The sequence below is a fragment of the Sphaeramia orbicularis genome, chromosome 4, assembly GCF_902148855.1.
Source record: "Sphaeramia orbicularis chromosome 4, fSphaOr1.1, whole genome shotgun sequence".
Taxonomy (NCBI): domain Eukaryota; kingdom Metazoa; phylum Chordata; class Actinopteri; order Kurtiformes; family Apogonidae; genus Sphaeramia; species Sphaeramia orbicularis.
In genome coordinates, this window is record NC_043960.1 from 14,667,402 (window position 1) to 14,683,663 (window position 16,262).

Consider the following 16,262-nt stretch of genomic DNA (forward strand, 5'->3'; position numbering starts at 1 on the left):
ACTGGTGAGTACCATACCTGTCTCTGTATTATGTTAAATTCCTGTACTGAACCAGAATTAATATCGGAATATTGTGATCTACGACACAGGGGAGTTTACAAAAGTTCTTGTTTTAACTATGTTCTAGTGGGTTTAGCTAACTTTAGCTCATGTTAGTAGTTAAGCTAAACCAACCCCATTAGCCCACATAGCTGTTTTTTATATAGCCCCTCTGGAAATCAAAGGCAGAACAAACACTTTGGAGGCAGTTTAAACAATTTCAAATTCAAAAATCCAAGGTGAATTAACTCAGCAGCCACTAGAGACGGCTTTAGCATCTAGCGTTCCATTAAATTAATAGTGTAGGCCATATCCGTTTCAGCTGCAGTTTTATGATTCTAGGCTTTGTAAGTGTTTGCTTTTCCGAAAGTTCAGGTATGCATTTTAAGGAAATGCTGTCTGACCGACTGCAAATACAAGTTGGATCAGTCGTAAAAAGGCTCAATTTTAATACTGGGATCTTGTTTGTGTATTTCATAATGTGTGTGTGTGCGCAGTGTTGTGCCTGAACGCGTTCATTTAACGATCGTTCATGAACTCCTTCATATTTTGGGCGAACATGAACTGAATGGACTGTATTTCTACCTGATGAACATGAACGTGAACGCGCATATTATGGTGTTTGTGAACGGCGCGCTCTCTCAGTTTAACTTCAATCAAGACAGCGCCAGATTTGAAGTGGTCATCAGCTGGCAGCCCCTTCCTGTCCGACTGTACTGAGTAGATCCCCAATTGTGACAGTGTCATAAAAAGACGCGCAAACAGAAACCCGATCTTCTTTTTTCTTTTAATGTGTGCACTCTTGTTTCATTCTCAGTAATACCACAGCCGCAGTGAGTGGCTGCGCAAAATCCTCTACTGAAGGAAAGTCCAATAATGTGCAGACAGAGCAGGAATATGAAACAGCAGGAAGACTCCTAACATATGAGCACATGCCATGTACTGTGCAGTTTACAGAGACTGATTATAACGGCAACATGTGACAATGAGTGAATCACCGATAAAAAAAAAAAAAAGACACTCATTATGCTTGGCAGCAGAGGATAGGGTCTGGGGGGCCCGGTAAAAGAAGCCTACCTTTGTAATTAACCTACATTTCAGAGCCTGTACTTTCTTGTTATTTGAGTAAATCAGTAGATTACTTCTATTTTTACCAGTATTTTTTATACAAGTATCTGTAGGCTACTTTTACTTCAGTCCAGAATGTGAGTAGGCTACTTTAGCCACCTCTGCCTTCCAGTAATCTTGACACTGGCGTTAGGGTTGAAGCCAGTGATGAATATGACAGCCCTACAATCAAGGCAAAATATCTCAATCACTACCTCTATCTCTGTGAATGGTGTTTTTTTTAATAATAAGGCTAAAATATCTAAACAAACATCAAACAATGACTCAAAATTATATATGAAGATGAAATTTGTTGCATAGTTTCAGCGTTAAAACTGATCAAATAATTGCTGTCTGTGGTTCTAAATGGGCTGTGGCTATAACTTTGAAATATAATAGCTTGCAGCAACATGTTGGGGAAAAAACAAACTATGAAGTTGTTCATTTTTGGAACTGTGAACTTAGTTCAAAATATTTAATTATTAACTTTGAACTGAACTAGCTAATTTTAAAATTTGTGTTTTGAACTTTAAACTAGTTCATGTAGAAAGTGAACACTGTGTGTGTGCAGGTCCCGCAGTAGAGCAATGACAGTGTCTCCCCCAAAATTATGCAATCAGCAGTGCCGCTGCACATAATCCCCACTTCATGGACATTTAAAAAAAAAACTTAAAGCAAGAGGCTCTGAATGTTTGTATTGTTGTGATAATTGTACTTATAATATTTAATATCATATGAAAGGTTAGTGTACACTGTTTGACTGTGAGGGAAATAAAACAGGAATCTGTAAAATGGATTTATGTTATCTGATTTTATTTTATTTACTTATCAAGCATTTAAAATGTGAAAACTGTTACTGATGACAGGAAATAAAAACAATGTAGTTACTGTGGCACAGCTTGTTAACTCTCTCTAAATGCATTTATTTGGTGTCAGTTATTAAGTTTTTCATGTGCATGAAACAAAGTTGTGATTTATCAGACATGTATTACTTCAAAATGGCTAGTTTACGTATTCAAATCAATAAAATATGATGTGGAAACTTCAGTTGAGATGGTCAATTGGAATATTAAATTTCTGTTCTGACAGTTTAACTAGACTAACATCTAACAGTCACAATTTAACCTGAAATTTTATTTTTGGTGGGTGAATGTTAACCACACAGTATTTACCTGTGCAAAAACAAATTATAAAAAGCACCTCCTGTTGACTTCTCTGATTTCTCTCAATCATTGTCTTTTGTCATATTTAGATTTGTCCAGATAACAGTTCTTCACTGTTGGAAAGTGTTCTTCTTTGCCACGTAAGTAATTTGAATGTAATAGTTTGCCATATATGCAGAATTAGGGCTGCAGCTATCAGTTAAATTATTTTTGTAATCAATTCTACCAATTATTTTATTGATTAAGTAATCTAAGAAATTATTTTGCCTTATTAAATAGCAATAAGAAAGATGAGAAAAAATACAAAAAACATATGTCCCTGAAAATGAACAATCAGTTGGGTTTTATTCCTAGACATTCCTTTTAAAATCAGAACTAATCCAATTTATTGCATTCGGTGCATTTAACTTCAGTCCTTCTAAAACAAATAAATGAAAATAATAGTAATAAAGTAAAGTTAAATTTCCCTTTTGCACCCCTTAAAAAAAGTAATGTAGAGATCCCTCTCTGAAAAAATGTTCCCCTCCTAAATGTAGGGATTTCCCAATCAAATTTTTTTCCCCCTTAATCTGAATCATTTGATTTTGAGTATCTGCTGATTAGAAGACTAATTTTGTAATGATTAATCTTTTGACTATTTTTTCAATTAGTGGACTAATCTAAATGACTAATTAAAACAAATAAATAAATCAAGTGTGGCTGTGTGTAATGGGGGAGGGGGGGGTCCCATGCGATGTGGCTCTTTCCTGCAGGTCTGTACTAGGCACTATGCAGAATTCAGAATACTGGTATGTATCTGTTGCGAGTTCTTGTCAATCTTGTCTTCTGGATCCCGTAGTGTGTGAATGTGACAGCGTGTCTCTAAATGGGATCTGGTATAGTGACGGTTTTGGCTGTAAAATGTACTAAATGATGTTTTGTGTAAACTCTGGATGTTGCCGCTTCAGGACACTTGGATTGGAGTGGACGAGCAGTATGGAGGAATGTTACAAAGTTTTTGTGTAGTTTTATGGAGTGTTTCTTCTCATTGATGTTCCATATGTGGATTTTTGGTGCAGATTGAAAACTCCCTGGGTCTCCAGCTACACTTTGAGGAATAAAACACTACACCGAATTTCTCATCAGTATGAGAGTGAGTCAGTAATGATTGAATTTAATTTTTGGGTGAACTATTCCTTTAATGTAAGCCTTTTTTTCCCCTTTTGACTCATCCCTAGGTTGCTATGGTTGCAGATGTAGGGGGCACAAGGCAAATAATGGAATACATTCTGTCAAACCAGCTGGGATTGGAGTATAACATGGTTGCCCGTCACGGGAAAAAGGGGTTTTAAGAACTTGCATCTTTTCAATGTTGTGTATGGTAAGTAAATTAGAGAAGTTCAAATGAAAATCATTTGTTGAAGAACATTCAATCTCTGTATGCAGTCCTTACTAAATTTTATGGACTTCCATTTTTTTTAATACACACCAGTAAGTTTTTGAGCATGGTGGTGGTTTCAAATTAAAGTACATTAAAGGAAAATATCTCTCAAAATGAATATGCAAGGGATCTCTTTTTCCTTGACTTCCCTATTTAGAGAATTGCTCATCTAATTTTTAAATAATGATACTGAATAAGCTTAAATCAATAAATGCATATAAATAGCAACCTTTTTACATAAATAATGCTGGTTCTACTGGCATTGGCGATCTGAAGCCCTCATTGTACAACTGAAGCCTCAATTTATGTACATAAGTTATTTCTTTTGTTGAATTTAGGCCTTTTAATGTGAAAAAATGTGCATCATTTTATTTTATGACTATTTGCATGCTCCTCACAAAGCTATTATATATATTTATTATGATTATGAGGGAGCATTATAATAAAATGTTTTAAGTTTAAGTACTTCAAAAATATTTTCTTTTGCTAACAATCCATCATGATTATACATCATATCCTTCATGCTTTATATGGCCCTGAAGTTGGCCACTGTCTAATTCTAAATGGTATTTAAAAATAACATGTTTTTAATGTTAACTCATACTGTCAACCAAACTTGTTTTACAGAGGCTCTTAAGAAGAATTCACTGACAGCAAAGGTGAACCAGCAGGAAGCGGAGAGGGCACTGTCAAAATGGTTCATTGGGGCAAGAGACAGAGGAGGACGACAGGCATCCAGACAGTCAGTGCCAAATTAAACAGTATTGAGCAGTGGTGGAATACGACTGATTGTAGAAAATTTGTATTTAGGTACAAATAATGTTACACTTTTAAAATATTGTTAAGTTACAAGTAAAACAACCAAAGTAAAGAAACTATCTTCAACACTAATTTGTTTCATTACATTGTTTTCTTTCCAATGTTAACTAAAAAGTTTGCAAAATGTTGACAAACTGTTGGATTGTTTTTTCTGGAAAACTTATTTTCATTACCATTAAATCTGTTGATCAATTTTTCTATTAATCAGCAAAATATTTGGTACATAAAATATTCGAAAATATTTGACCAAAAACCAGAAAATTTTCATAAATTCAAAGTTTAAATCAAAGAAATTGGCCAATTTTTAAATTAGTTAGAGCCTGACTCAAACTGGTTGGTGATTAAATTATTTATTTATTTATTTATTTATTTATTTGGTTCTGATTAATTGTTGCAGCTCTTGGTTGGATGTTTATTCAAACACTACTCAGTACTCATTTGGGTTTTTTAAAATAACTAATTAGATTACTTTGTGTAATGCATACTCTTTTTACCCTTAGAAGTACAAATATGACCCAGATTTTTTGGGAAAAACAAAGTAATTTAAAAATAAAATTTGTAACTTTTCAAGTTCAAGTTTTGATCTTTAATTGTAAAAAAAAAAAATCAAATAAATACAATTGTGACTTAATTCTGATATTCTTTGAGGTGAATTATTTATATTTAATTTCAACTTATTTTCACATTTGTGGGGAGGTTGTCTATACATAATTTTCTTTTGCAGTTTAGACCATTTCTCAAGTCTGTTTGGATGTCAGCTTATGTTTGATTGACCCCTACCTTTAAAGTCCCAGCAGGACCAGCTAAAAAAAAATTCCATTTCAAGTGCATGCTATATTTGGAACATCTTTGCTGCTTTACTTTCTCATCAGTAGGGGTGGGTGATATGATCCAAAACTGATATCACGATATTTCTCAGAATTTTTGTGATAAGAATATTATTGACGATAACACTTAATATTAATAATTTCTTGTTCTCTCCAGTGTTAATTTAAAATAACTATTCCTCTAGTTTTTAGTAGCTCTTTACTTTGTTAATAATAATAATAATAATAATAATAATAATAACAACAATACATTGCATTTATAAAGCACTTTTCATTCAACAGAATCTCAAAGTGCTACAGAGAGAAGTAAAAAATAAATAAAAAATAAAATACTGTATCAGGATTAAAAGACTAGGTGAATACAACAGAGCATCATGGTGGCCCATAAAAAGCCTGTTGTATATTATCCAACAGATTATCATTTGATGGCACTCATCAGTTCATGTCATGTCCGGTATGATCCTGTAAACTGTTGTCTGAAGCAGCTCATGCCTGTTAGCTTTTGAGTGATGGGTTTTGTGTGCACACGGGTAAAATTGCCATGTTCGATGTTACCATATAGGTTTGTGAATGAGGGAGGCATGTATCATTTTATCTGAAAATTATTCAAATCCTTTCATTCTGGTCAGTGAGGTAACATAGATAGGCATCTTAAAGCCGGAGCCAAGATGGGTCTTGTGTATTTAGCCAAGTTGGGGCCCACTTAACACCTAATGGGTCATTCCATCCTAAATCAACCAGATTTCATAAAGTGCCCCACATGACCCCCTCAGAAAATTCTGAAAAAATTCACACTTGTTCAACTACCAGATAAACGAACACATCCAAAATTTTAATGTCATATCTGTAATAGTTTAGGAGATACAGCCCTTTGAAAATTAATGTTTTTTTTTTTTGTTTTTTTTTAAATTTTATTTTGCAAATTTCTTTTTCGGCCAAGCCAATGGCCCATGTGAGTCTAATGCAGGATAAAACCAGGTTTTACATGGGTCCCAGTTGGGCAAAACGGACAAGATCCATCTTGGTCCCACCTTTAAGTCCTATGTGGGTCCTACATGAGGACAACAGCTAAAATTATTTGCAGGTTCCATGTTGGTCCCATGTTAACTGACCATGTTAGTTTAATGCAGAATTACACTAGGTGTTAAGTGGGCTCCATCGGGGTAAGATATGCAAGACCCATTTTGGTCCCAGCTTTTAGTCCTATGTGGGTCCTAAATGGGGACAACATGAGCTGAAACATGGTTTGCAAGTGGGGTTGTCTGCGGGTTCTATGTTGATTGCATTCTTGCCCATGTGGGTTTAAGGCAGAATTACACTAGGGTCATTCCATGGCAATTCAACCAATGGTCCCCACATGACCCCCTCAGAAAATTCTGAAAAAAAATCACACTTGTTCACCTCCCAGATAAACAAACACATCCAAAATTTTAATGTCATATCTGTAGTAGTTTAGGAGATAAAGCCCTTTGAAAATAATGTTTTTTGTTGTCTTTTTTTTTTTTTTTTTTTTTTTAATTTTGCAAATTTGCTTTTGGTTCAACTTTGAGGAGCTCTTTGTCCTTAGGTATTCAAGCCACACTGCTGAAACTTACTGTCTGGGGTGAAATCCCCCTTAAAAGACCATATTTTGCATCAAAATAATTGTAGGTGTCTTCATGTTTGGTCCATGAGGCCTTGAAATCAGGCCAAAAGGCTAATTCTTCCAAATGTCCTCTCTCTTCAGGCTTGCACTGTGCCATAATGGATGAATGTAGAGACCTAATTTTTTTTGCATGGCCAGTGGCCAGTTAATGAAAATTTGAAATTTTTACCATGTCTTCATATGTTTCAAGATGTTGTGCACAAAATTTTAGATTTGGAATAGAACTGGTTCTATTTTTAATAATTTTTTGCTGCATGACTATATTTTGTTCAAATTGTATACAAACATAGGTGTAAATAGCATTTTTAACAGTAGAATGGCATTGATTATTGCACAAGTTATGATAATACTTGAGATATTTGAACTAGGGTGTGGAACTGCATGATGGTTCAGTCAGAATAATTATAGATTTCCCAGAACTGGCTCAGGTTGATGCCTGTAGTAGAGACTTCTGGGAAATTGGATGGAGCTGGTCAGTTGACCCAATTTCACGAGGGTCAATGACAGAAATGTAGCTAAGATTTCACCAATTCACCAATTTTAAGACAGCCTGTTTGTCTTGATAATGTCTTACTGTGACATTCATCCTTTGAGATCAATCCGACACATTTTTTTCCATGATGAATAAGTTTGTTCAGGATTATGAATAGAATTCCCAAAATTAGGCTGGCCAGCATCATAAAAATTCCGGGAAATCTTAGCTACATTTATAAAATTTATTAAAAAAATATTAAAAATAGAACCAGTTCTATCCCAAAGCTAAAAGTTTGTGCACAACATCTTGAAACATATGAAGACATGGTAAAAATTTCAAAATTTTCATTAACTGGCCACATGGTAATATGGGTGCTCAAATAAAGAGTATTTTTGTGAAAAATTGAAATCGACCCATTTTATCCATTGCCTCACAGCAACACTTTTTGTTGAAATGTAGTCTTTTTGCAGTATATTGTTGCATCTGGACCATAAGAATCCATGCAAAAAAATTAGGTCTCTACATTCATCCATTATGGCACAGTGGAAGCCTGAAGAGAGAGGACATTTGGAAGAATTAGCCTTTTGGCCTGATTTCAAGGCCTCATGGACCAAACATGAAGACACCTACAATTATTTTGATGCAAAATATGGTCTTTTAAGGGGGATTTCACCCCAGACAGTAAGTTTCAGCAGTGCGGCTTGAATACCTAAGGACATAGAGCTCCTCAAATTTGGACCAAAAGCAAATTTGCAAAATAAAAAAACAACAACATTATTTTCAAAGGGCTGTATCTCCTAAACATATGACACATATGACATTAAAATTTTGGATGTGTTTGTTTATCTGGTAGGTGAACAAGTGTGATTTTTTTTCAGAATTTTCTGAGGGGGTCATGTGGGGACCATTGGTTGAATTGCCATGGAATGACCCTAGTGTAATTCTGCCTTAAACCCACATGGGCAAGAATGCAATCAACATAGAACCCGCAGACAACCCCACTTGCAAACCATATTTCAGCTCATGTTGTCCCCATGTAGGACCCATATAGGACTAAAAGCTGGGACCAAAATGGGTCTTGCATATCTTACCCCGATGGAGCCCACTTAACACCTAGTGTAATTCTGCATTAAACTAACATGGTCAGTTAACATGGGGCCAACATGGAACCTGCAAATAATTTTAGCTGTTGTCCTCATGTAGGACCCACATAGGACTTAAAGGTGGGACCAAGATGGATCTTGTCCGTTTTGCCCAACTGGGACCCATGAAAAACCTGGTTTTATCCTGCATTAGACTCACATGGGCCATTGGCTTGGGGCCAACATGGAACCCGCGGACAATCCCACTTGTAACCCATATTTCAGACCATACTGTCCCCATATAGAACCCACATAGGACTTAAAGGTGGGACCAAGATGGGTCCTGTTTGTTTTGCCCAGATGGGGCCCACCTAAAACCTGGTGTCATCCTGCCTGAAACCCACATGGGCAATTTGCTTAGGGCCAAGGTAATGCCCGCGGACAATCCCACTTGCAACCCATTTCAGCCCATATTTCCGCCCATAATGTCCCCATATAGGACCCACATAGGACTTAAAGCTGGGACCAAGATGGGTCCTGTCTGTTTTGCCCAGGTGGGGCCCACCTAAAACCTGGTGTCATCCTGCCAAAAACCAACATGGGCAATTTGCTTAGGGCCAAGGTAATGCCCGCGGACAATCCCACTTGCAACCCATTTCAGCCCATATTTCAGCCCATACTGTCCCCATATAGGACCCACATAGGACTTAAAGCTGGGACCAAGATGGGTCCTATCTGTTTTGCCCAGATGGGGTCCACCTAAAACCTGGTGTCATACTGTCTGAAATCCACATGGGCAATTTCCTTGGGGCCAACATGGAACCTGAAAACAATCCCACTTGAAAACCATATTTCAGCCCATACTGTCCCCATATAGGACCTACATAGGACTTAAAGCTGGGACCAAGTTGGGTCCTATCTGTTTTGCCCAGGTGGGGCCACCTAAAACCTGGTGTCATCCTACCTGAAACCCACATGGGCAGTTTACTTGGGGCCAAGGTAATGCCTGCGGACAATCCCACGTGGGGTGCGATCGGACAATCCCAAATGGGGCCCATTGTTCAGCCCACTTATTGCCCACATGGGCCCCACATAAAAATGTTGGCTGGGATACAGCGAAAAAAGGACTTTAAAAAAGGACAAGACAACATAAAGTAGTAGGAAAAAGTGTAATTACTGACAAATAATCAAAACATGACTGATTACGCACTTGCAGCTCAAACAACAACAACTGTGGCTCCATCAACTATAATGACGACTGTGGCTCCAACAACTACAACCGCAACTCAACCTCCAACAACCACAACCACAGCTCCAACAACCACAACTCAAGGTCCGACAACCACAACTCCAGCTCCAACAACCACAACCGCAGGTCCAACAACCACAACTCCAGCTCCAACAACCACAACCAAAGCTCCAACAACTACAACCACAGCTCCAACAACTACAACTCAAGTTCCAACAACCACAACCGCAGCTCCAGCAACCACAACTGATGTTCCAACAACCACAACCGCAGCTCCAACAACTCCAGCTCCAACAACCACAACTCCAGCTCCAACAACCACAACCGCAGCTCCAACAACCACAACTCCAGCTCCAACAACCACAACTCCAGCTCCAACAACCACAACCTGCAGCTCCAAATACTACAACTCAAGGTCCAACAACCACAACTGCAGCTCCAACAACCACAACTCCAGCTCCAACCACCACAACCGCAGCTCCTACAACCAACACTCCAGCTCCAACAACCACAACCGCAGCTCCAACAACCACAACCACAGCTCTAATAACCACAACTCCAGCTCCAACAACCACAACTCAAGCTCCAACAACTACAACTCCAGCTCCAACCACAACCGCAGCTCCAACAACTACAACTCCAGCTCCAACAACCACAACCGCAGCTCCAACAACCACAACTCCAGCTCAAACAACCACAACCGCAGCTCCAACAACTACAACTCAAGTTCCAACAACCACAACCGCAGCTCCAACAACCACAACTCCAGCTCAAACAACCACAACCGGAGCTCCAACAACTCCAACTCCAACAACCACAACCGCAGCTCCAACAACCACAACTCCAGCTCCAACAACCACAACCGCAGCTCCAACAACCACAACTCCAGCTCCAACAACCACAACTAAAGCTCCAACAACCACAACCGCAGCTCCAACAACCACAACTCAAGTTCCAACAACCACAACTCCAGCTCCAACATCGACAACCGAGGCTCCAACAACTCCAGCTCCAACAACCACAACCGCAGCTTCAACAACCACAACTCCAACAACCAGAACCGCAGCTCAAACAACCACAACTCCAGCTCCAACAACTACAACTCAACCTCCAACAACAACAACCGCAGCTCCAACAACCACAACTGCAGCTCCAACAACACACACAGGTGCAACAACCACAACTCAAGCTCAACAACCCACAACCGCAGCTCCAACAACCACACCTCCAGCTCCAACAAACACAACTCAAGCTCCAACAACCACAACTCCAGCTCCAACAACCACAAATGCAGCTCCTACAACTAGAACTCAAGCTCCAACAACCACAACTCCAGCTCCAACAACCACAACCGCAGTTCCAACAACCCCAACTCCAACAACCACAACTCAAGCTCCAACAACCACAACCACAGCTCCAACAACCACAACTCCAGCTCCAACAACCACAACTCAAGCTCCAACTACCACAACTCAAGCTCCAACAACCACAACCGCAGCTCCAACAACCACAACCGCAGCTCCAAACACTACAACTCAAGCTCCAACAACCACAACCGCAGCTCCAACAATCACAACTCTAGCTCCAACAACCACAACTCAAGCTCCAACAACCACAACTCACGCTCCAACAACCACAACTCACGCTCCAACAACCACAACTCACGCTCCAACAACCACAACTCACGCTCCAACAACCACAACTCCAGCTCCGACAACTCCAGCTCCAACAACCACAACCACAGCTCCAACAACCACAACTATAGCTCCAACAACCACAACTATAGCTCCAACAACCACAACTCCAGCTCCAACAACAAGTCCAGCTCCAACAACCACAACCGCAGCTCCAACAACCACAACCGCAGCTTCAACAACCACAAACCGCAGCTCCAACAACCACAACTCCAAGCTCCAACAACCACAACTCCAGCTCCAACAACCACAACCTCAACCTCCAACAACCACAACCGCAGCTCCAACAACCACAACTGCAGCTCCAACAACCACAACCGCAGTTCCAACAACCACAACCGCAGCTCCAACAACCACAACCGCAGCTCCAACAACCACAACTCCAGCTCCAACAACCACAACCGAGGCTCCAACAACTACAACTCCAGCTCCAACAACCAGCACCGCAGCTTCAACAACCACAACTCCAACAACCACAACTCAAACAACCACTCCAGCTCCAACAACTACAACTCAACTCCAACAACCACAACCGCAGCTCCAACAACCACAACTGCAGCTCCAACAACCACAACCACAGCTGCAACAACCACAACTCAAGCTCCAACAACCACAACCGCAGCTCACACAACCACAACTCCAGCTCCAACAACCACAACTCCAGCTCCAACAACCACAACTCAGGCTCCAACAACCACAAATCAAGCTCCAACAACCACAACTCCAGCTCCAACAACCACAACCGCAGCTCCAACAACCACAACTCCAACAACCACAACCGAGGCTCCAACAACTACAACTCCAGCTCCAACAACCACAACCACAGCTCCAACAACCACAACTATAGCTCCAACAACCACAACTATAGCTCCAACAACCACAACTCCAGCTCCAACAACAAGTCCAGCTCCAACAACCACAACCGCAGCTCCAACAACCACAACCGCAGATCAAACAACCACAACCGCAGCTCCAACAACCACAACTCAAGCTCCAACAACCACAACTCCAGCTCCAACAACCACAACCGCAGCTCCAACAACCACAACTCCAGCTCCAACAACCACAACCGCAGCTCCGACAACCACAACCGCAGATCCAACAACCACAACCGCAGCTCCAACAACTACAACTCCAGCTCCAACAACCACAACCGCAGCTCCAACAACCACAACTCCAGCTCAAACAACCACAACCGCAGCTCCAACAACTCCAACTCCAACAACCACAACCGCAGCTCCAACAACCACAACTCCAGCTCCAACAACCACAACCGCAGCTCCAACAACCACAACTCCAGCTCCAACAACCACAACTAAAGCTCCAACAACCACAACCGCAGCTCCAACAACCACAACTCAAGTTCCAACAACCACAACTCCAGCTCCAACATCGACAACCGAGGCTCCAACAACTCCAGCTCCAACAACCACAACCGCAGCTTCAACAACCACAACTCCAACAACCAGAACCGCAGCTCAAACAACCACAACTCCAGCTCCAACAACTACAACTCAACCTCCAACAACAACAACCGCAGCTCCAACAACCACAACTGCAGCTCCAACAACCACAACCACAGCTGCAACAACCACAACTCAAGCTCCAACAACCACAACCGCAGCTCCAACAACCACAACTCAAGCTCCAACAACCACAACTCAAGCTCCAACAACCACAACTCAGCTCCAACAACCACAAATGCAGCTCCTACAACTACAACTCAAGCTCCAACAACCACAACTCCAGCTCCAACAACCACAACCGCAGCTCCAACAACCACAACTCAAGCTCCAACAACCACAACCACAGCTCCAACAACCACAACTCCAGCTCCAACAACCACAACTCAAGCTCCAACAACCACAACTCAAGCTCCAACAACCACAACCGCAGCTCCAACAACCACAACCGCAAGCTCCAACAACCACAACTCAAGCTCCAACAACCACAACCGCAGCTCCAACAATCACAACTCTAGCTCCAACAACCACAACTCAAGCTCCAACAACCACAACTCACGCTCCAACAACCACAACTCACGCTCCAACAACCACAACTCACGCTCCAACAACCACAACTCACGCTCCAACAACCACAACTCCAGCTCCGACAACTCCAGCTCCAACAACCACAACCACAGCTCCAACAACCACAACTATAGCTCCAACAACCACAACTATAGCTCCAACAACCACAACTCCAGCTCCAACAACAAGTCCAGCTCCAACAACCACAACCGCAGCTCCAACAACCACAACCGCAGATCAAACAACCACAACCGCAGCTCCAACAACCACAACTCAAGCTCCAACAACCACAACTCCAGCTCCAACAACTACAACTCAACCTCCAACAACAACAACCGCAGCTCCAACAACCACAACTGCAGCCAACAACAACAAACCACAGGTGCAACAACCAAACTCAAGCTCCAACAACCACAACGCAGCTCCAACAACCACAACTCCATCTCCAACAACCACAACTCAAGCTCCAACAACCACAAATCAAGCTCCAACAACCACAACTCCAGCTCCAACAACCACAACCGCAGCTCCAACAACCACAACTCAAGCTCCAACAACCACAACCGCAGCTCCAACAACCACAACTCCAGCTCCAACAACCACAACTCAAGCTCCAACAACCACACTCAACGCCAACAACCACAACCGCAGCTCCAACAACCACAACCGCAGCTCCAAACACACAACTCAAGCTCCAACAACCACAACACCAGCGCTCCACATCACAACCTCTAGCTCCAACAACCACAACTCAAGCTCCAACAACCACAACTCACGCTCCAACAACCACAACTCACGCTCCAACAACCACAACTCCAGCTCCAACAACCACAACTCACGCTCCAACAACCACAACTCCAGCTCCGACAACTCCAGCTCCAACCACCAAACCACAGCCAACAACCACAACTATAGCTCCAACAACCACAATATAGCTCCAACAACCACAACTCCAGCTCCAACAACAAGTCCAGCTCCAACAAACCACAACCGCAGCTCCAACAACCACAACGCAGATCAAACAACCACAACCGCAGCTCCAACAACACAACTCAAGCCCAACAACCACAACTCCAGCTCCAACAACCACAACGCAGCTCCAACAACCACAACTCCAGCTCCAACAACCAACCACAACCGCAGCTCCAACAACCACAACCGCAGCTCCAACAACCACAACCGCAGCTCCAACAACCACAACCGCAGCTCCAACAACCACAACTCCAGCTCCAACAACCACAACCGAGGCTCCAACAACTACAACTCCAGCTCCAACAACCACAACCGCAGCTTCAACAACCACAACTCCAACAACCACAACCGCAGCTCAAACAACCACAACTCCAGCTCCAACAACTACAACTCAACCTCCAACAACCACAACCGCAGCTCCAACAACCACAACTGCAGCTCCAACAACCACAACCACAGCTGCAACAACCACAACTCCAAGCTCCAACAACCACAACCGCAGCTCACACAACCACAACTCCAGCTCCAACAACCACAACTCCAGCTCCAACAACCACAACTCCAGCTCCAACAACCACAACTCAGGCTCCAACAACCACAAATGCAACTCCTACAACTACAACTCAAGCTCCAACAACCACAACTCCAGCTCCAACAACCACAACCGCAGCTCGAACAACCACAACTCCAACTCCAACAACCACAACCGAGGCTCCAACAACTACAACTCCAGCTCCAACAACCACAACCGCGGCTTCAACAACAAGAACTCCAACAACCACAACCGCAGCTCAAACAACCAAAACTCCAGCTCCAACAACTACAACTCAACCTCCAACAACCACAACCGCAGCTCCAACAACCACAACCGCAGCTCCAACAACCACAACTCCAGCTCCAACAACCACAACTCAAGCTCCAACAACCACAAATGCAGCTCCAAATACCACAACTCAAGCTCCAACAACTACAACTCAAGCTCCAACAACCACAACTCCAGCTCCAACAACCACAACCGCAGCTCCAACAACCACAACTCCAACTCCAACAACCACAACTCAAGCTCCAACAACCACAACCACAGCTCCAACAACCACAGCTCCAGCTCCAACAACCACAACCGCAGCTCCAACAACTACAACTCAAGCTCCAACAACCACAACCGCAGCTCCAGCAACCAATACCGCAGCTCCAACAACCACAACTCCAGCTCCAACAACCACAACCCCACCTCCAACAACCACAACCGCAGCTCCAACAACCACAACCGCAGCTCCAACAACCACAACCGCAAATCCGACAACCACAACCGAAGCTCCGACACCACAACTCAATTCCCAACCAACAACCACAACCGCAGCTTCAACAACCACAACTCCAACAACCACAACTGCAGCTCAAACAACCACAACTCCAACTCCAACAACCACAACTCAACCTCCAACAACCACAACCGCAGCTCCAACAACTACAACCTATCCAACAACCACAACCGCAGCTCCAACAACCACAACTCCAGCTCAAACAACCACAACCTCAGCTCCAACAACTACAACTCAAGCTCCAACAACCACAACCGCAGCTCCAACAACCGCATCTCTAGCTCCAACTACCTCAATCTTAGGTCCAACAACCACAACCACAGCTCAAATAACCACGACCGCAGCTCCAACAACCACAATTCCAGCTCCAACAACCACAATTGCAGTTCCAACAACCACAACTGAAGCTCCAACAACC

General features: G+C 42.4%; 1 protein-coding gene across 1 annotated transcript in view; it reads left to right on the forward strand.

The window, feature by feature from the left end:
- Nucleotides 1-12,373: 12,373 nt before the first annotated feature.
- LOC115418310 (GATA zinc finger domain-containing protein 14-like) overlaps nt 12,374-16,262 on the forward strand; it is a gene marked incomplete at its 5' end in the record, with an annotated part of 11,305 nt that continues 7,416 nt past the window's right edge. Inside the window, 2 exon segments of the mRNA XM_030132729.1 lie at nt 12,374-12,430; nt 15,670-15,878. Coding sequence (XP_029988589.1) covers nt 12,374-12,430; nt 15,670-15,878 — 266 coding nt within the window.